General features: G+C 41.8%; 1 protein-coding gene across 3 annotated transcripts in view; it reads right to left on the reverse strand.

The window, feature by feature from the left end:
* asic1b (acid-sensing (proton-gated) ion channel 1b) overlaps positions 1-22,976 on the reverse strand; it is a 401,531-nt gene that overhangs the window by 90,275 nt on the left and 288,280 nt on the right. The window contains exon 1 of one of the 3 annotated variants that reach the window (XM_061890080.1): positions 1,869-3,312. The exons of the other annotated variants lie outside the window; for them this stretch is intronic. Within the exon in view, the coding sequence (XP_061746064.1) occupies positions 1,869-2,555 (687 nt within the window). The 5' untranslated portion in view covers positions 2,556-3,312. Of the gene's footprint in view, positions 1-1,868; positions 3,313-22,976 lie in introns of those variants that run through there. 3 annotated transcript variants of the gene reach the window in all.

Below are 22,976 nucleotides of genomic sequence, written 5' to 3' on the forward strand. Positions count from 1 at the left end.
TTAAAAATGCAGAGTGAAACTTGTATCTAGACATTGTGTAGCTCCTCCTCTGAATGCAAGTGCTCCTACAGCATGGATACCAAAGGGATGTTCAGTTTTAAACGGTTTATTCTGCATTTATAGAAGCATTCTAAAAGTATATTCGAATCCAAAGGAGAGATGTTAAAAATGCAGAGTGAAACTGGTATCTAAACATTGTGTAGCTCCTCCTCTGAATGCAAGTGCTCCTACAGCAGGAATACAAAATGGATGTTCAGTTTTAAACTGTTTATTTTGCCGTTATAGAAGCATTCTAAAAGTATATTTGAATCCAAAGGAGAGATGTTAAAAATGCAGAGTGAAACTGGTATCTAAACATTATGTGTAGCTCCTCCTCTGAATGCAAGTGCTCCTACAGCATGGAAACTAAAGGGATGTTCAGTTTTAAACGGTTTATTCTGCATTTATAGAAGCATTTTAAAAGTATATTTGAGTCCAAAGGAGAGACCTTAAAAATGCATAGTGAAACTTGTATCTAGACATTGTGTAGCTCCTCCTCTGAATGCAAGTGCTCCTACAGCAGGAATACAAAATGAATGACCAGTTTTAAACTGCTAATTTTGCCGCTATAGAAGCATTCGAAAGGTACATTTGAATCCAAAGGGGAGATGTTAAAAATGCAGAGTGAAAGTGGTATCTAAACAGTGTGTAGCTCCTCCTCTGAATGCAAGTGCTCCTACAGCAGGAATACAAAATTGATGTTTAGTTTTTAACGGTTTATTCTGCATTTATAGAAGCATTCTAAAAGTATATTCGAGTACAAAGGAGAGATGTTAAAAATGCAGTGTGAAACTGGTATCTAGACATTGTGTAGCTCCTCCTCTGAATGCAAGTGCTCCTACAGCAGGAATACAAAATGAATGATCATTTTAAACTGTTAATTTTGCCGCTATAGAAGCATTCTAAAAGTATATTTGAGTCCAAAGGAGAGATGTTAAAAATGCAGAGTGAAACTGGTTTCTAAACATTATGTGTAGCTCCTCCTTTGAATGCAAGTGCTCCTACAGCAAGAATACAACATGGATGTTCAGTTTTAAACTGTTTATTTCGCCGCTATAGAAGCATTCTAAAAGTATATTCGAATCCAAAGGAAGCGATGTAAAAAATGCAGAGTGAAACTGGTATCTAAACAGTGTGTAGCTCCTCCTCTGAATGCAAGTGCTCCTACAGCAGGAATACAAAATGGATGTTTAGTTTTTAACGGTTTATTCTGCATTTATAGAAGCATTCTAAAAGTATATTTGAGTCCAAAGGAGAGACCTTAAAAATGCAGAGTGAAACTTGTATCTAGACATTGTGTAGCTCCTCCTCTGAATGCAAGTGCTCCTACAGCATGGATACCAAAGGGATGTTCAGTTTTAAACGGTTTATTCTGCATTTATAGAAGCATTCTAAAAGTATATTCGAATCCAAAGGAGAGATGTTAAAAATGCAGAGTGAAACTGGTATCTAAACATTATGTAGCTCCTCCTCTGAATGCAAGTGCTCCTACAGCAGGAATACAAAATGGATGTTCAGTTTTAAACTGTTTATTTTGCCGTTATAGAAGCATTCTAAAAGTATATTTGAATCCAAAGGAGAGATGTTAAAAATGCAGAGTGAAACTGGTATCTAAACATTATGTGTAGCTCCTCCTCTGAATGCAAGTGCTCCTACAGCAGGAATAGATGGTTCTATGCTATAGAAGCATTCTAAAAGCATGTTGGAGTCGAAAGGAGAGAAAAGACCGTTTTAAAAGGCAGATCTGCGCATCAGCAAGCAAATGAACTGAGTCATCAAGCAACCTGTTGCCAGAAGGAGGCAAAGAAGGACTTTCTTGCTGGACTCACGGTGCTGAAATTGCGAGGCCCGCACATCTCTCCCTGGTACCGGCAGAACAGGAGCATCTCCTCCAGCTGATGTCCCAGCCGGTCCAGCAGCTGCCGCATGGACGGCTGCGCCTCCCGGGGAGGAGGCAGGAAGTGGTTAAAGTCCAAGATCCGGGAGAGCGGCGACCAGGGCGGCTCGCTGCCGGCGGGGGCGTCGCTCCTCCTGCCCGGCCCCGCCAGCGCCTCTCTGGCCGCGGGCGACACCTGCCAGTTCCGGCCCAGCAGACCCAGCCAGCGGCCGGCGCTGAAGATGTCCGTCTTCTTCATGCGTCGGGGCAGCAGCAGGTTCTGGTTGCAGATGGTGACGGCGGGGAAGACCAGCCGCTTGGCGTAGGCCATGTGCGCCTTGGTGTAGACGGGCGACGACAGCAGGTAGCGCACGCGGTTGGACGACCAGGCGAGCAGCAGCGCCACCGCCGCCGCCAACGCCAGCAACCACGCCGCCCTGCGCGGGTAGGAGCCGCCGCTGAAGACCTGCCTCAGGCCGTGCAAGGTGCTCTGCTTCACCAACAGCCGGCCGGCGTCCGCCAGGGATCCCGCTCTCGACCTGGACCCGGACGAGTCGCACTGGCACATTTTAGTTGTTTTTTTTTTTTTTTGCTGGCGCGCGTTAAAAAGCCCCGATTGGCGCGGATGTGGCGCGCGCATGCGGCGCCCTCGACTCTGCGCCGTCGGACCGTTAGAGAGAGAAGAGAGAGAGAGAGAGAGAGAGAGAGAGAGAGAGAGAGAGAAGATTGTGACTAGAGAGAGAGAGAAGAGTGTGAGACTAGAGAGAGAGAGAGAGAGAGAGAGAGAGAGAGAGAGTGTGGAAGAAAAAGTGTGAGACAGGAGGGCGAGAGAGAGTGAGAAAGAAAGAGATATATATAGAGAGAGAGAGAGAGAGAGACAGAGAGGAAGAAAAATGTGAGACAAGAGAGAGAGAGAGAAATATAGAGAGAGAGTGTGGAATAAAAAGTGTGAGACAAGAGAGAGAGAGAAAGATAGAGAGAGAAAGAGAGAGAAGTGTGAAAGAAAGAGATAGAGAGGGAAAGAGAGAGAGAGTGAGAGGAAGAAAACGTGTGAGACAAGAAAGCGAGAGAGAGTGAGAAAGAAAGAGAGAGAGGGAGAGAGAAAGAGAGAGAGACAGAGAGAGGAAGAAAAAATGTGAGACAAGAGAGAGAGAGAAAGATAGAGGGAGAAAGAGAGAGAGTGAGTGTGTGGAAGAAAAAGTGTGAGACAAGAGGGAGAGAGCGAAAGATAGAGAGAGAAAAAGAGAGAGAGTGTGGAAGAAAAAGTGTGGGACAAGAGGGCGAGAGAGAGAGAGAAAGAAAAAGATAGTGTGAGAGATAGAGAGAGAGAGAGTGAGAAAGAAAGAGATAGGGAGAGAAAGAGAGAGAGACAGAGAGAGGAAGAAAAAATGTGAGACAAGAGAGAGAGAGAGAAAGATAGAGTGTGTGGAAGAAAAAGTGTGAGACAAGAGGGAGAGAGAGAAAGATAGAGAGAGAGTGTGGAAGAAAAAGTGTGAGACAAGAGGGCGAGAGAGAGAGAGAAAGAAAAAGATAGAGTGAGAGATAGAGAGAGAGCGAGAGGAAGAAAAAGTTTGAGACAAGAGAGCGAGAGAGTGAGAAAGAAAGAGATAGAGAGAGAGAAAGAGAGAGAGAGAGAGCGAGAGGAAGAAAAAATGTGAGACAAGAGAGAGAGAGAAAGATAGAGAGAGAAAGAGAGAGTGTCGAAGAAAAAGTGTGAGACAAGAGAGAGAGAGAGAGAGAAAGATAGAGAGAAAAAGAAAGAGAGTGTGGAAGAAAAAGTGTGAGACGAGATCGAGAGAGAAAACGAGAAAGAAAGAGATAGAGAAAGAGAGAAAGAGAAAGAGAGAAAAAGAGAAAGAAAGAGAGAGTGTGGAAGAAAAAGTGTGAGACAACAGAGCGAGAGAGAGTGAGAAAGAAAGAGATAGAGAGATAGAGAGAGAAAGAGAGAGAGAGAGAGCGAGAGGAAGAAAAAATGTGAGACAAGAGAGAGAGAGAAAGATAGAGAAAGAAAGAGAGAGAGAGTGTGGAAGAAAAAGTGTGAGACAAGAGATCGAGAGAGAGAATGAGAAAGAAAGAGATAGAGAGAGAGAGAAAGAGATAGAAAGAGTGTGGAAGAAAACGTGTGAGACAAGAGAGCGAGAGAGAGTGAGAAAGAAAGAGATAGAGAGAGAGAGAAAGAGAAAGAAAGAGTGTGGAAGAAAACGTGTGAGACAAGAGAGCGAGAGAGAGTGAGAAAGAAAGAGATAGAGAGATAGAGAGAGAAAGAGAGAGAGATAGAGAGCGAGAGGAAGAAAAAAATGTGGGGCAAGAGAGAGAGAGAAAGATAGAAAAAGAAAAAGAGAGAGAGTGTGGAAGAAAAAGTGTGAGACAAGAGATCGAGAGAGCGAATGAGAAAGAAAGAGAGAGAGAGAAAGAGAGAGAGGGGAAGAAAAAGTGTGAGACGAGAGAGAGAGAGGGAGAGAGAAAGAGAGAGAAAGAGGAAGAAAAGGTGTGAGACAAGAGAGAGAAAGAGAGAGGGAAAGAGAGAGAGAGGAAGAAAAAGTGTGAGACAAGAGAGTGAGAGAGAAAGATAGAGAGAGAGTGTGGAAGAAAAAGTGTGAGACAAGAGAGAGAGAGAGAGAGAAAGAGAGAGGGAGGAAGAAAAAGTGTGAGACAAGAGAGTGAGAGAGAAAGATAGAGAGAGAGTGTGGAAGAAAAAGTGTGAGACAAGAGAGCGAGAGAGAGAGAGAGAGAGAGAGGGAAAGACAGAGAAAGAGGAAGAAAAGGTGTGAGACAAGAGAGAAAGAGAGAGAAAGAGGAAGAAAAAGTGTGAGACAAGAGAGCGAGAGAGAGAGAGAGAGAGAGAGAAAGACAGAGAAAGAGGAAGAAAAGGTGTGAGACAAGAGAGAAAGAGAGAGAAAGAGGAAGAAAAAGTGTGAGACAAGAGAGCGAGAGAGAGAGAGAAAGAGAGAGAAAGAGGAAGAAAAGGTGTGAGACAAGAGAGAAAGAGAGAGAGATAGAGAGAAAGAGAGAGAGAGAGGAAAATAAATTGTGAGACAAGAGAGAGAGACAGAAAGAGAGAGAGCGAGGGAGAGAGAGAGTGTGGAAGAAAAAGTGTGAGACAAGAGAGAGAGAGAGAGAATGACAACGAAAAAGACAGAGAAAGAAAGAGAGAAGAAGAAAAAGTGTGAGCCAAGAGGAAGAGAGAGAGAATGTGTAAAAGTATTTTTTAATCAGTTTTTATGAGTCCTTTCTTTTTCAGTCTATTTGATTAATATTCCTTTTTGTAATCAGGCTGACCAAAGCCTTGATTACAATCTTTGTGATGAACACATACTTTTCTGTCAGAGGACAAACTTGATCCTGTTCAACTGGAAGCAGATTAGATATCATTTTATTCAAGACTAAGACGACTAATTCAGGCTTCATATTTCATATTCTGTAGTCAAAAAAGGTTAAGAACTTATTTTCCTTGTCCAGTTGAGCTGGAGCCAAAGAGAAGAGGTCAAGGGCCCCTGTTGATCTCAACGGGGGCCCCGACACTCAGAGAGGTGGGGGCCCGCTGACACTCGTCATGTCACAAGCCTTGAATTGACAAACACGAACATGGCGGCAACACCGGCAGTCCCCAACTGCTCCCTGTTAACACTTAGTCAGTGCGGCAAACACTGAGGGGAACTGAAGTGTGAAGGAAATAGTTCCTAGGTGCGAAGAAAAGGAAGAAGAAGAAGAAGCATGAAAACAGATGACTCAGGAGCACAGAAGTCACCGCTCCACTGAATAAAGTCTCAAGTACCAGGAAAAAAAAAGTGGCTTTTATATTGGAGAGATTATTATATAGTTCTGATTTATAACACCAGAAGACTTACAGAGTTTGCGGCTAAATCCGGGGACTCAAAGTCATTTTAAACCGCATGGAGAAAAATCTACTCCCTGGTAAAATCACGGCACGATAACTTCAAAATAAAGACAACTTCAGATTGTTTTCTTTGCTTAAAGGCCTACTGCAGGGGTGCCCACACTTTTTCTGCAGGCGAGCTACTTTTCAATTGACCAACTCGAGGGGATCTACCTCATTTATATATATCATTTATATTTATTTATTTATGAAAGAGACATTTTTGTAAACAAGTTAAATGTGTTTAATGATAATACAAGCATGTGTAACACATATAGATGTCTTTCTTTCACGAAGCCAAGAATATAAGTTGGTGTATTACCTGATTCTGATGACTTGCATTGATTGGAATCAGACAGTAATGATGATAACGCCCACATTTTCAAATGGAGGAGAAAAAAAGTTGTCCTTTCTGTACAATACCACATGAAAGTGGTTGTTTTTTGGCATCTAATTCATCCAGCTTCCATACACTTTACAAGAAAAACATTGGCGGCAAATTCCGTAGCTTGCTCGATTGACATTCACGGCACCCGAGGGTCTTGTGAGATGACGCTGGCTGCTGCCAGTTCATTATTATGAAAAAATGACTGAGAGGAAGGCGAGAAACACTTTTTATTTCAACAGACTTTCGCGCCGTCCCTTCCGTCAAAACTCTAAAGGCCGACTGCACATTTCCTATCTTCACAATAAAAGCCCTGCTTCATGCTGCCTGCGCTAACAAAATAAGAGTCTCAGAAAGCTGGCGTGCACAAGTGATGTGCACGCCAGCTTTCTGAGGGATCGCTTGTGCACGCCAGTTTTCCGAGACTCTGTATTTAGTTAGCGCAGGCAGCATGAAGCAGGGCTTTTATTGTGAAGATAGGAAATGTGCAGTCGGCCTTTAGAGTTTTGACGGAAGGTACGGCGCGAGAGTCTGTTGAAATAAAAAGTGTTTCTCGCCTTCCTCTCGGTCATATTTTCATAATAATGATCTTGCAGCAGCCAGCGTCATCTCACAAGACCCTCCGGTACCGTGAATGTCATTTAAGTGACGTCTTGGTGAAGATTGATGGTCACAAATTTTTAGGTCTATTTTTTTTAAAAGCCTGGCTGGAGATCGACTGACACACCCCCCGCGGTCGACTGGTAGCTCGCGATCGACGTAATGGGCACCCCTGGTGTACTGAAATGAGATTTTCTTATTTAAACGGGGATAGCAGGTCCATTCTATGTGTCATACTTCATCATTTCGCGATATTGCCATATTTTTGCTGAAAGGATTTAGTAGAGAACATCCACGATAAAGTTCGCAACTTTTGCTCGCTAATAAAAAAAGCCTTGCCTGTACCGGAAGTAGCGGACGATGTGCGCGTGATGTCACGGGTTGTGGAGCTCCCCACATCTGAACGTTGTTTACAATCATGACCACCAGCAGCGAGAGCGATTCGGACCGAGAAAGCGACGATTTCCCCATTAATTTGAGCGAGAATGAAAGATTCGTGGATGAGGAAAGTGAGAGTGAAGGACTAGAACATGGGTGTCAAACTCTGGCCTGCAGTGTATTTTCATTTGGCCCTTGAGGCAATATCAAATTAATATTAGAGCTGACCCGCCGGTATTATACAGCGGCGGTGTCGCTGTAACACCACATTCACCGCTAATACTCATACCACTAACTTTCCTGACTTGTCCAAGTCAAAGAAAAAAAAAATAAGAGTTGTACAAATTATTGGAAACTCAAGACACTCCTGCATTATGTCCTTCACAAGTGTATGTAAACTTTTGACCACGACTGCGTTTTGTTTTTTTTCAGTCAAAATGAAAAAAATCTGGTGGTGGAACTGTGGACCAGCTCTATACTCTCGGCAGGGTTCTTGAGGGTGCATGGGAGTTTGCCCAACCAGTCTACATGTGCTTTGTGGACTTGGAGAAGGCATTCGACCGTGTCCCTCGGGAAGTCCTGTGGGGAGTGCTCAGAGAGTATGGGGTATCAGACTGTCTTATTGTGGCGGTCCGCTCCCTGTATGATCAGTGCCAGAACTTGGTCCGCATTGCCGGCAGTAAGTCGGACACATTTCCAGTGAGGGTTGGACTCCGCCAAGGCTGTCCTTTGTCACCGATTCTGTTCATGACTTTTATGGACAGAATTTCTAGGCGTTGAGGGGTTCCGGTTTGGTGACCGCAGGATTAGGTCTCTGCTTTTTGCAGATGATGTGGTCCTGATGGCTTCATCTGACCGGGATCTTCAGCTCTCACTGGATCGGTTTGCAGCCGAGTGTGAAGCGACCGGAATGAGAATCAGCACCTCCAAGTCCGAGTCCATGGTTCTCGCCCGGTAAAGGGTGGAATGCCATCTCCGGGTTGGGGAGGAGACCCTGCCCCAAGTGGAGGAGTTCAAGTACCTAGGAGTCTTGTTCACGAGTGAGGGAAGAGTGGATCGTGAGATCGACAGGCGGATCGGTGTGGCGTCTTCAGTAATGCGGACGTTGTACCGATCCGTTGTGGTGAAGAAGGAGCTGAGCCGGAAGGCAAAGCTCTCAATTTACCGGTCGATCTACGTTCCCATCCTCACCTATGGTCATGAGCTTTGGGTCATGACCGAAAGGATAAGATCACGGGTACAAGCGGCCGAAATGAGTTTCAGGCTCTCCCTTAGAGATAGGGTGAGAAGCTCTGTCATCCGGGAGGAACTCAAAGTAAAGCCGCTGCTCCTTCACATCAAGAGGAGCCAGATGAGGTGGTTCGGGCATCTGGTCAGGATGCCACCCGAACGCCTCCCTAGGGAGGTGTTTAGGGCACGTCCAACTGGTAGGAGGCCACGGGGAAGACCCAGGACACGTTGGGAAGACTATGTCTCCCGGCTGGCCTGGGAACGCCTCGGGATCCCCCAGGAAGAGCTACACGGAGAGCGAAGTCTGGGTTTCCCTGCTTAGGCTGTTGCCCCCGCGACCCGACCTTGGATAAGCGGAAGAAGATGGATGGATGAAAAAAAATCAGTGAGAAAATATGAAGTACTTTATTGACACGTATCATTTCCAGGTGTTTGCGGGCCGGATACAATCTGGGTTTGACACCCGTGCTTTTTCCATATCCGAAAAACGTCACAGGACTGACAAATTCCAAACGGACCCTTCGGGGGAAAGTAGAAAAGAAGGCAAGATTGTTTTACAAACATCTCTCGCAACTCCACCACGGTTTGATTTCACATTTTCAGGACCAAAGACACATAAGCAGGTACCGTCAGGTTAGAAAAACTGGTTTTCCATAAAAGGTCCCATTGAAGGTAGTTTTCCGGTTTACAAGATATGTTTAGTTTTTGTCTTAAAGTGGACCTGCTGGCAGCCGCATGCACGACTGCTCATCTTTGGGGACCTGCTGGCAGATGTCTTTTAGTGCCGCTGTGACACACCACGGCGGTTAAAGTGGCCAGAGGAGCATCCCGACATCTGATTGCAAGAGTGACTCCATAAAACAGGACGGCTACAAGCTGGAACCAAGACTGTAATGTGCATAAAGCAGTGTTTTTCAACCACTGTGCCGTGGCACACTAGTGTGCCGTGGGAGATGATCTAATTTCACCTATTTGGGTTAAAAATATGTTTTGCCAACCAGTCATTTTAGTCTGCAAGTGATGTGTTGTTGTTGTTGAGTGTCGGTGCTGTCTAGAGCTCGGCAGAGTAACCGTGTAATACTCTTCCATATCAGTAGGTAGCAGCCGGTAGCTAATTGCTTCGTAGATGTCGGAAACAGCGGGGGGCAAGGTGCAGGTAAAAAGGTGCCTAATGCTTAAACCAAAAAAAACCAAAAGGTGATTGCCCTTAACTTTAACATTTGACGACCAAATAATAAAACAAGGTGACTCGGTAAAAAATCTGGGTATTATCTTCGACCCAACTCTGTCCTTTGAGTCACACATTAAAAGCGTTACTAAAACGGCCTTCTTTCATCTCCGTAATATCGCTAAAATTCGCTCCATTTTGTCCACTAAAGACGCCGAGATCATTATCCATGCGTTTGTTACGCCTCGTCTCGATTACTGTAACGTATTATTTTCGGGTCTCCCCATGTCTAGCATTAAAAGATTACAGTTGGTACAAAATGCGGCTGCTAGACTTTTGACAAGAACAAGAAAGTTTGATCACATTACGCCTGTACTGGCTCACCTGCACTGGCTTCCTGTGCACTTAAGATGTGACTTTAAGGTTTTACTACTTACGTATAAAATACTACACGGTCTAGCTCCATCCTATCTTGCCGATTGTATTGTACCATATGTCCCGGCAAGAAATCTGCGTTCAAAAGACTCCAGCTTATTAGTGATTTCTAGAGCCCAAAAAAAGTCTGCGGGCTATAGAGCGTTTTCCGTTCGGGCTCCAGTACTCTGGAATGCCCTCCCAGTAACAGTTCGAGATGCTACCTCAGTAGAAGCATTTAAGTCTCACCTTAAAACTCATCTGTATACTCTAGCCTTCAAATAGACCTCCTTTTTAGACCAGTTGATCTGCCGTTTCTTTTCTTTTTTCTCCTATGTCCCCCCCTCCCTTGTGGAGGGGGTCCAGTCCGATGACCATGGATGAAGTACTGGCTGTCCAGAGTCGAGACCCAGGATGGACCGCTCGCCTGTGTATCGGTTGGGGACATCTCTACGCTGCTGATCCGCCTCCGCTTGAGATGGTTTCCTGTGGACGGGACTCTCGCTGCTGTCTTGGATCCGCTTGAACTGAACTCTCGCGGCTGTGTTGGAGCCACTATGGATTGAACTTTCACAGTATCATGTTAGACCCGCTCGACATCCATTGCTTTCGGTCCCCTGGGGGGGTTGCCCACATCTGAGGTCCTCTCCAAGGTTTCTCATAGTCAGCATTGTCACTGGCGTCCCACTGGATGTGAATTCTCCCTGCCCACTGGGTGTGAGTTTTCCTTGGCCTTTTGTGGGTTCTTCCGAGGATGTTGTAGTCGTAATGATTTGTGCAGTCCTTTCAGACATTTGTGATTTGGGGCTATATAAATAAACATTGATTGATTGATTGATTGATCTTCGGGCCAGTGGTGCAACTTGAACCCCTCCCTGTTAGTGTTGTTACACCCTCCGACAACACACTGACGAGGCATGATGTCTCCAAGGTTCCAAAAAATTGTCCAAAAAATGGAAAATAACAGAGCTGAGACCCGGTGTTTGTAATGTGTTGAAAATGAAAATGGTGGGTGTGTTACCTCGGCGACGTCACGTTCTGACGTCATCGCTAAAAGACCGATAAACAGAAAGGCGTTTAATTCGCCCAAATTCACCCATTTAGAGTTCGGAAATCGGTTAAAAAAATAGATGGTCTTTTTTCTGCACCATCAAGGTATATATTGACGCTTACATAGGTCTGGTGATAATGTTCCCCTTTAATGATTTCTGCTGGTGGTGTGCCTACGCATTTTTTCAACGCAAAAAATGTGAAAAAAAGGTTGAAAAAACTGGCATAAAGAACGTCAATAGGACCCTTTTTTTTTAATGCAATGTGTTTTGGCCACAGGGAGCATCATCTGGAGGAGGATGCTGAAAAATATAAAAGTGGCCTGGATTCGTAATTTGAAAACAGGCTTTTTTTTTTCTTTTTTTTTTACAAAATATACAAAAAATAATAAAGCAATAGATTTCCAATGTAAGGTATATTTAAGAGAAATGTTGTGTATTTTTAAAATATTTTTTAGTCGAGCAACTTTGACATACATGGCGATAAGGTTGAAAACAGGCTTTTTAGCATGGTATTTACCGTGGTAGAATCAGGATGCTGAAAAGGAGAAAAAGCATACGACAATAATAAAGTAATAGATTTATAAAGTTTATTATCAAGGGAGAAGTACAAACCCCGTTTCCATATGAGTTGGGAAATTGTGTTAGATGTAAATATAAACAGAATACAATGATTTGCAAATCATTTTCAACCCATATTCAGTTGAATATGCTACAAAGACAACATATTTAAACTGATAAACATTTTTTTTTATTAAATAATCATTAACTTGAGAATTTGATGGCAGCGAAACATGACAAAAAAGTTGGGAAAGGTGGCAATAAATACTGATAAAGTTGAGGAATGCTCATCAAACACTTATTTGGAACATACCACAAGTGTGCAGGCTAATTGGGAACAGGTGGGTGCCATGATTGGGTATAAAAGCAGCTTCCGTGAAATGCTAAGTAATTCACAAACAAGGATGGGGCGAGGGTCACCAATTTGTAAGCAAACAGTTTTAGAACGACATTTCTCAACGAGCTATTGCAAGGAATTTAGGGATTTTACCATCTACGGTCCGTAAAATCATCAAAAGGTTCAGAAAAACTGGAGAAATCACTGCACGTAAGCGATGATATTACGGCCCTTTGACCCCTCAGGCGGTACTGCACCAAAAACCGACATCAGTGTGGAAAGGATATCACCACATGGGCTCAGGAACACTTCGTAAAACCACTGTCAGTAACTACAGTTGGTCGCTACATCTGTAAGTGCAAGTTAAAACTCTACGAAGCAAAGCGAAAGCCATTTATCAACAACACCCAGGAACGCCACCGGCTTCGCTGGGCCCGAGCTCATCTAAGATGGACTGGTGCAAAGCGGAAAAGTGTTCTGTGGTCTGACGAGTCCACATTTCAAATTATATTTGGAAGCTCTGGACGTGGTGTCGTCCGAAACAAAGAGGAAAATAACCATCCGGATTGTTATAGGCGCAAAGTTCAAAAGCCAGCATCTGTGATGGTATGGGGGTGTATTAGTGCCCAAGGCATGGGTAACTTACACATCTGTGAAGGAACCATTAATGCTGAAAGGTACATACAGGTTTTGGAGCAACATATGTTGTCATCCAAGCAACGTTATCATGGACGCCCCTGCTTATTTCAGCAAAATAATGCCAAGCCACGTGTTACAACAGCGTGGCTTCGTAGTAAAAGATTGCGGGTACTTTCCTGGCCTGCCTGTAGTCCAGACCTGTCTTCCATGGAAAATGTGTGGCGCATTATGAAGCGTAAAATACGACAGCGGAGACCCCGGACTGTTGAACAACTGAAGCTCTACATAAAACAAGAATGGGAAAGAATTCCATTTTCAAATCTTCAACAATTAGTTTCCTCAGTTCCCAAACATTTATTGAGTGTTGTTAAAAGAAAAAGTGTGTTTTTTTGAGGAACATTTATTTTTTAGAAGGGGATTTAATTGTCCCCATTGTAATTCGTGAGAACAGCCTTTAGAATTTCCGGAACAATGTGTTTTCAAGTCATTTGTTGGAGGGGACTTTGTGCCGCCGTGCATCTTTTGTCTTTTAACAGCAAACGCATGTGGCAGTTAAATGAACGGCCAGATTAAAAGAGGCCATCACTTAGGTAGATAAAAAAGGGAGAAACACAACTTCAATTAAGTCAATGACTCAATCGGAAAGGAATATAAAAGTCCTATTAAAAGATACATGTCTCCTCTTGGGAGTTTGGCGTTGGCATCGGCAGATTTCAGCAAACGGGCGCCAGGACGTGAATTTACCGGCAGAGCAAAGCAGTTTTGGCCTAAAGCAGGGCTGTCAAACTCATTTTAGATGGGGGGTGGGCACATGGAGAATCATCAAGTGGGACGAGACTGGTGAAATCACGGCACGATAACTTAAACATAAAGACAACTTCAGGTTGCTTTCTTTGTTTAAAAATAAAACAAAAACATTCTGAAAATACATCAACCATAATGATGTTGGGGTTAATAGTAGAGATGTCCGGTAATGGCTTTTTTTGCTGATATCCCATATTGTCCAACTCCTATTTACCGATTCCGTTAACAACCGATACTGATATATACAGTCGTGGAATAAACTATTATTGTTGTGATGCCCCGCTGGATGCATTAAACAATGTAACAAGGTTTTTCCAAAATAAATCAACTCAAGTTTTGGAAAATAATCCCAACATGGCACTGCTATATTTATTATTTAAGTCACAAAGTGCATTTTTTTTTTTTTAACATGCCTCAAAACAGCATTTTGGAATTTGGGATATGCTTTCCCTGAGAGAGCATGAGGAGGTTGAGTTAGTGCTGCAAGGGCTTCCGGGTATTTGTTCTGTTGTGTTTATGTTGTGTTACGGTGCGGATGTTCTCCCGAAATTGTGTTTGTCATTCTTGTCGATATTTTAGTTTTTTCCTCTGCATTTGTCTGTTTCCTGTGTTTAGTATTTCCTGTCTTTTAGTTCCGGTCAAGTGCTCTTAATTTGTCAGCTTCCTGCCTTGTTCCCTGAGTGCTGTGTTCCCCTTCAGCTGCGGCTGATTGGCATCTGGCCACACCTGTTGCCAATCAGCCGGCTCCTATTTGTACCTCCTTTGTCTTGTGTCAGTTGCTGGATCATTGTATTGTCATTCGTATTGTCGTTGCCGTATGTCGCTCCTGTCGTTGCTATCGTGTCATTTTATGGCAGCGTAGCGGTAAGCTACATTTGTTTGTTTGTAACTTACTGTTTTTTGTTCCCTGCTTCTGTTTTGTTTTCACTCCACAAATAACGACTTCTGTTTTCCTGTTTGCTACCCGCTAGCTTCCACGCTAGGCCCTTTTTTGTTTCTTGCTAGCTTCTATGCTAAAGACCCTTAGTTTGTTATCCGCCTCGTGCGCGCTTTGTGTTAGTACCCTTTTGTTTGGTTTAGTCTTAGTATTTATATTAAAATCATGGTTGCTCACTCCATGCCTGCCTCCATCTCTGCATCTTGGGGTTCGTCAACAGATAACCTTGACATGTTTGGTGTGGGTTCACAGTCTGGCGCGTATTTGTAGAAGTGTTAAAGTCGTTTATACGGCCACCCTCAGTGTGACCTGTATGGCTGTTGACCAACTATGCTTTGCATTCACTTGTATATGTGTCAAAAGCCGTAGGTATTAATTAATTCCATCCATCCATCCATTTTCTACCGCTTATTCCCTTTTTGGGGTCGCGGGGGGCGCTGGCGCCTATCTCAGCTACAATCAGGCGGAAGGCGGGGTACACCCTGGACAAGTCGCCACCTCATCGCAGGGCTAACACAGATAGATAGACAACATTCACACTCACATTCAGACAGTATTAATTAATTAATCAATTAATTAATTACTAATTTAAGGTTTAAGACTTCCTGCCTGTCTCATGGATCTACGAGCCTGCTCTGCACTGAGCTCGCCTCCGGGAGCGTGCCGAGAACGTTCCAGCCCAGGCTGAGGCACGCCAGCAATCAGCGCACCTGTCACTGATCAAAGAACCTGCCTTTATAAACCTGCATGACCTGCTATCCCGCGCCAGAACATAGTCATCTGTTCCTGTACAGTAAGCGATCATCAAGCCATAAGCATTCTCTCTCAGTGTTTTCTCCGCCGTCGTGTTGATTGTCTCGTGTCCTCATCGTCCTCCTTGCAGCCTGCCCTCGTTCCCACGTCACGAGCTGTGTGTCCCTTCTTCCCGCGTTCCCTTTGCTTCCTTGGGTGCCTTTTGGATCTCGACCTCCCGCTTGGAGGCGGACCTTACCTGCCTGTCTCACGGATCTACGAGCCTTCCGTCTCTCTCGCTCAACACTCACGGTAACACTCAATAGTTAATTCCCACACATAGTCGCACATCATACACCTTTGGATTAGTTTAACACTTCATTTATTATTTATATATACATATATATTGTACGTATTGTATATGTAGATAAATATTGAGCTTAAACAACCCCCCCGTCTGTGCCGTCCCCTCCTCCTGCACAAACGTAACAAACATTATCCCTACAAGCTACTTAAGTCGCGGTCAAGGGTCATTTGTCTTCCGAAGGTCATTTCAAGCCGCTCAGCTCGCTGCTAATTGGCGACGCAGCGTCATTGTTACACATGAACACCGCCGATCTTTAAACGCCGAAGATTGCACCCTCGCCGTCTTTTTAAGTGTTTCTGCCCAACAAAACACTCGTCTGGAAAGAACACAAAGTTGTTTGTGTCACCTCTGGGGAGTCGGCACTTAATCAAAGCGTCGCTGCCGGGTCCCGAGCGGGGTGGAGTCGGCACGTCGGAAACCTCGACGAGGGCAGAGTCCGTCTACTCGCTGCGAGGCTTCTATTTAGTCTGCGTGCTCGTGTGCTGCATGCAAACTGCTGGAATTGCCGGTAAATATCCTTAATTATCCTGATTATTTATTAAAAGCCTCGGTTAAACGAGAGAAGCAAAAGGCAGAACAGAGCGCCAGATTCCCAAAAAACATTTCATATTAAAATGTAGTGCAGAAAAGTAGTTGTTTGTACTACATTATGTTTAGTTTTTATGCATTATTTCTCATTTAAAAATGTCATATTTTTTCTTTTTAAAAGGCACATTAAAATTGGGCTGTTTTGAATTCATTGAATTCAATTAATTACTATCTTAAATTAAGAGCTCTGTCAGTGACCGTCATAGTACCTCAATAGTTGAGATACTGCTGTAGTTTATAAATACATTTATATACTATATTGCCAAAAGTATTTGGCCACCTGCCTTGACTCACATATGAACTGGAAGTGCCATCCCATAGTGTTCAATATGATGTTGGTCCACATTATATATATATATATATATATATATATATATATATATATATATATATATATATATATATATATATATATATATATATATATATATATATAAAATGGTTTATATAGGGCACCTATACAAACCATTGTATGTGAATGCTTCCATTAAAATCTCCTGATGATTGACGGAACCCCTCATGAAACAGTTCTGTAGAGATGAAGTAGTCTTGTGATTTTTCCCTACATATTGCGCTCTACCACGGTATCGAGCACTATTCTCTGGATAATCCAATCAAGACATATATATATATACACATACTGTATATATATATATATATATATATATATACACATACATATATATATGTAGATATATATACATACATATATACACACATACATACATACATACATGTATACATATAGATATACATATATACATACACACAAACACACAAATATATTTGCAGATATACATATATAGACACACACACACACACACACACACACACACACACACACACACACACACACACACACACACACAACCACACATATATAGACACACACACACACACACACCTTCACCTTAGAGAGGAGGAAAGCAATGGATGTCGAGCGGGTCTAACATGATACTGTGAAATATATATTTATACATACTTTCATTTACACACATATTCATATATATATATATATATATATATATATATATATATATATATATATATATATATATACATATACACAGACACACACAAACACACACACAGACACATGCATATAAATGTATTCACACACATTATATACATACATATATATATATATATATATATATACATATATACATACATATATGTATATATATATATATATATATATATATATATATATATATATATATATATATATATATATATGTATACACATACATACATACATACATGTATACATATAGATATACATATATAAATACACACAAACACACAAATATATTTGCAGATATACATATATAGACACACACACACACACACACACACACACACACACACACACACACACACACACAACCACACATATATATATACATATATATATCTATATATATATATATATATATATATATATATATACATACATATATATACACATACATACATTCACACACAGATACATACATTTATATACAAACATATATATAAACATACATATATCTGCAGATATACATACACAGACACATATATATACACACACACATATATATGCAGATGTACATATAGATATACATATATATACATATATATTTATACATACTTTCATTTACACACATATTCATATATATATATATATATACGTTATACACAGACACACACAAACACACACACAGACACATGCATATAAATGTATTCACACACATTATATACATACATATATATATATATATATATATATATATATATACATATATATATATATATATATATACATATATATATATATATACATATATATATATATATATATATACATATATATATATATATATATATATGTATACAAATATATATATATATATAAGTTAGGGCAGTCAGGTGAAAACTATTAATATTTAATTGCGATTAATCACATTTACTTCATACTTAACTCAAAATTAATCATGTTTAATTGCAAATATAATTATTTTTCATCATTAATAAGTGTGCCCTACACAGACAAAAAAAAAAATCCTGTTTTTATTTCCACGACTGGACAATTAGTTTGCTTTAACGAATTGTTTTTTCAAACATTATGCTTTTGTAATTTGTCAGAAAATAATATAGCACTGGCGACGCGGTCAGAACGCATGCTTTGACAAATGTTCCCCCTTTTGTGTGCTGAAGTGGAAGAGTTACATCACACATAATGAACACACATTTGCCGCCCCGCCAGCACCGCATAATTCAGTCTGCAACATCTCTCCATCGCCGAGGTTCCCTACGGGGTTGTCCTCCTCCAGGCCCGTAAAAGGGGAGTACAGACAGCTGAAGCTGAGGAGCAGGTGGTGCTTTACGGACACCATTTTGGAAGATAATTGCGAACGTGACACGCCGTAAGCGACAAGTGTCACGAGTGGCGCCATCCGTCCTCCCCTCCCCAAAAATAATCCATTTGTCTCCCCGGGCCGTAAACGTTGATACCATCCGGTGGTGAAGCAAGCAGCTCGGAAACAAAGTGAAAGCAACGGGCTGCGTTCGAGCACAGATTGGCGCACACCGTCTTCAATGTGTGTCCTTGGATCCTTTCCACGCGCTCTGAATGAAATGTGCCGTTTGTGCTCAATAGACGGTTTTATCACCACTCAATATTCCTTTTAACGGGAAAATATGTTCCTTTGGTTGTGTCAGCCCAGGCTGAGCAGGACTAAAAAACCAATGGAAATCGACATATTTGGCAACTAACTGGATGATAAAGACATTGATTCAACGTTGATTATACATACAGTCTGTCATGTTTGTGTGTTCATGTTTCCTTTTAGTCATGTTCGGTTGTTTTTTGGACATTGTTTCCTGCTTTTGCACTTCCTTGTTTGCTTTGTTTCCATGCCAACCCATTAGTTTTCACCTGTCCCCATGTCATGCACCTGTTTTCAATCACCATAGTATTATTTAAGCCACAGTTACCAGGTAGTCAGCCTGGGAACATCACCTCCTTCACCCATGATATCCATGCTGCTTTGTCTCATTCCCTTGTCTCGGTCACAGTAAGTTTTTGTTAGTCATGCCACAGTGCAAGTGTTTTGTTTCATGTTTATAGCTGTGGAGAAACGCAGCCGACGGGCCAACAGCTGGCTGAGAGAAGCGGTCCTGACCATGATGGAGGCCAGGAGGTGGGGCATGCAGCGGCGAGGAGAGCGGCAATCTGAGTCAGGTGCGTAAGACACACACCTGCTCACAATCTCTCCATCTGCTGCTACAGCACAAGAAGGGTGAAGGAAGAACGACCGGGGGGAAGACGGAGGAGGAACGGCAGCACACGGCAACGACACCAGCGACGAGAGCGACCACGCAAAGACATGAGCCCCCGCGGAAGACGCAACACCCGGCCACCGAAAGGTGCGCGAAGACGAGCAGCCAAGGGCGCGCTAGAAAGTGGCGCAACTGATTGGGACACAACGACGCAGTTTATTGAAATAATAAATGTATGTCAACCCTGCTATGGTCCTGGCAGGAAGTCTGTCACAATTGGCGCCCAACCAAGAGAGGACCATCAGGAGCGGAGGACGACGACGTCATCTGGGCTCTCGTGGCAAAAGTTACACCAGGCTGCTCGAGGAGAAGCGCCGGGAGACTCAAAGACTGGAAGCGCTGTTGGAGCAGGCCGACCACCAGAGCCAGCTGCCGGCCAAAAGGAAGGAGGACGAGTGCCCCCCCGGAGGAAGAAATGTACATGGAAGAAGTTTACGTTGAGAATGAAGTTTACTTTAATGGTGAAATCTATGTTGATGATGAAGTCTATGATGATGATGAAGATTACGACGATGATGATAAAATTTATGATAAAGAAGAAGATAAAGAAGAAGTTGAAGATGACGAAAAAGAAGTTAAAGAAGCAGAAGTTGATGAAGGTGAAGAAGAAGTTAAAGAAGTTGAAGTTCAAGAAAATGACGAAGAAAAATAAATAATTGAAGAAATTCTGGAAGATAAAGAAGACGAAGAAGATGATGAAAATGGAGAAGAAATTAAAGATGAAGACGAAATCGAAGAACCTCAGGAAATTGAGAGAAGAAGAAATACTTGAAGAAATTCAGGAAAATGAAGATGAAGAAGTGGAAGAGGAAGAAGAAGTTGAAGATAAAGAAGGTAAAGATAAAGAAGAAGTTACATAAGAAGTTGAAACTCAAGAAATTGAGAGAAAAGAAGAATTACTTGGAGAAATGCAAGAAGAGAACGGAGAGGGCAAAGAGGACAAAGACAAACTTAAACAAGAAGAAGTAACTCAAGAAATTGAGATGAAGACGTAATCAGAGAACCTCAGGAAATTGAGAGAGAAGAAATACTTGAAGAAATTCAGGAAAATGAAGATGAAGAAGTGGAAGAGGAAGAAGAAGTTGAAGATAAAGAAGGTAAAGATAAAGAAGAAGTAAAATAAGAAGTTGAAACTCAAGAAATTGTGAGAAAATAATAATTACTTGGAGAAATGCAAGAAGAGAACGCAGAAGGCAAAGAGGACAAAGACAAACTTAAACAAGAAGAAGTAACTCAAGAAATTGAGATAAAAGAAATAATTGAAGAATTTCTGGAAAATGATGAAGATGAACAAGAAGAGGAAGAAATTGAGGATGAAGAAGAGGTTGGAAAAGCTCAAGAATATGAGAAAGAAATTTGTGGAGAAATACAAGAAAAGGAAAAAGAGGACAAAGAGGGCAATGAAAAACTCAATGAGGACAAGGAGAAAGACAAAGTAGATGGCAGGAAGTCCGTCACAATAGCCTTTGTGCTAGTCTTTTGTTTTCTTGTCAAGTTTGTTCTCCGCCCTCGTGCGCGCCTCACGTTTGCTTCCTTTGGTTGTAGTTTGTTAGTAGAAATAAATCTGTAACTTCATTCACGCCTTGCTCGTGCCAACTTTTCTTTGCCTCGGAAAAACAATCCACGTCCAAGTCCAAGTCGTGACACAGTCGACATACACTTTTAAAGAACATAATGTCATGGCTGTCTTGGGTTTCCAATCATTTAACTACGGTACTCCAAAGTAAAATTGTACTTACTGTTAAGTCTTATATAATCAAAGAATTTTCTGACAACATGAACAAAACTGTTTTTATAGGCCGGGGGTCGGCAACCCGCGGCTCTAGACATGCGGTGCTTTAGCGCCGCCCTAGTGGCTCTCTGGAGCTTTTTCAAAACTGTATGAAAAATGGAAAAAGATGAGGGGGACAAACATATAAAAAATATATTTTTTGTTTTAATATGGTTTCTGTAGGAGGACAAACATGACACAAACCTCCCTAATTGTTGTAAAGCACACTGTTTGTATTAAACATGCTTCACTGATTCGAGTATTTAGCGAGTCTTACTAATTTTGGCGTCCTTGAACTCACCGTAGTTTGTTTACATCAGGGGTGTCCAAACTTTATCCACTGAGGGCCGCACACTGATAAATCAAAGCAAGCGGGGGCCATTTTGATATTTTTTATTTTAAAAAACAATACAATATATGTATAAAAAATATACATTTCGGCCCCAAAGGGTTTTGGTCAAAAAAATATTAAAAATGTGTCATTGTTCAGTATTACTTTTTTATTATCATTCAAATTTTAAATCTCTATATCAACATTAGGTCTATATGTCAATATAATGATTTTAAAGATTTAAGTTTTATGCTCTTTTTGTCACAAAAAAAACATTTTTTTATGAAAAAAAAAAATCACAAAATATGCGATAATTTCACCCAATAATTTTTGCAAGTGGAATATTTGAGATTTTATAATAATTGGAGCATTAAAAAGGTCAATAATTCATAACACCATTGATTCTAATTCATTATTATTTTTTGAGCAATGACACCTAAAAACAAATCACACTAAAATAATTGAGGATCCAAAAGGGTCCTACTCATTAAAGTGTTAGAAAATAAATCAACATTTTTTTTTCAACATTTACTTTCAACACAATAATCTTGAGATCAACTTCATATCCATCCGTCAATTAAAAGTTTTATTGTTGTTTATGTTTTTTGTTTGTTCATTGTAGGCCCTCCTTTTAAAAAAAACAGCTCCGTTTTTTACATGGCAAACACAAAATATGCAACATTTACCCCAAAAAATATCTCAAAGTGGAATATTTAACGTGATGTAATTGGAGCCTTGAATAGGTCAATAATTCATGATGACATTGATTTTGATTCATTATATTCCAAGATGGCGGCGCCCGGACGGGCTGCGCTCTCGAGGAGCTCCTGCTAAAGATGGAACATTTGGCAGAAATACCGGACAATTCCACAAACTTTATGGCTGGCTCACATCGTGGTCACTCCGTGATCACGTACGACCGCCAGACACTTCTGGATGTGGACGAATCGGGCCGTTTTGGACTGATAGACACTTGCGTGCTAGACATGCTAACTAGCATGGGAATACATCGGCGGCTACATCCAGCGGCCTGTGAAGCAGGGGAGTCTAGTAGCAGCGGGGGCCGTCTACGGAGCAGACGCCAGCGGTGTGATCGGAAACGCGGATGCCGAGCGGGGCTAAAAACAAAGCAGAAGGCTAATCCCCACAGAACACCACTTTCCTCCATCCCAAAGACGGATTTAGATGGAAAATGCGAGACTACTGGTCTGGGTAAGGAGTCAGTTAAATTAGAACACGTTTTTTCTGCTTTGAGTGTTTCAGAGTTGGACATGTGTTTTACTGAGGTGGCTAACTATGATGTGTGCAGTTTATCAAAGCAACAAACAAACAATCGGAAAATCCCCGTTACTGAGGTGGCTAACCATGATGTGTGCAGTTTATCAAAGCAACAAACAAACAATCGGAAAATCCCCGTTACTGAGGTGGCTAACCATGATGCGTGCAGTTTATCAAAGCAACAATCAAACAATCGGAAAATTCCTGTCGTATCAATTCCTAGATATGGTCGTAACTATACTAAATGCACTGGGCATAATAAACACAACATTATTAATATTGCTACTACAG

The sequence above is a fragment of the Nerophis ophidion genome, linkage group LG02 (genome assembly GCF_033978795.1).
Source record: "Nerophis ophidion isolate RoL-2023_Sa linkage group LG02, RoL_Noph_v1.0, whole genome shotgun sequence".
NCBI classification, from domain to species: Eukaryota; Metazoa; Chordata; class Actinopteri; order Syngnathiformes; family Syngnathidae; genus Nerophis; species Nerophis ophidion.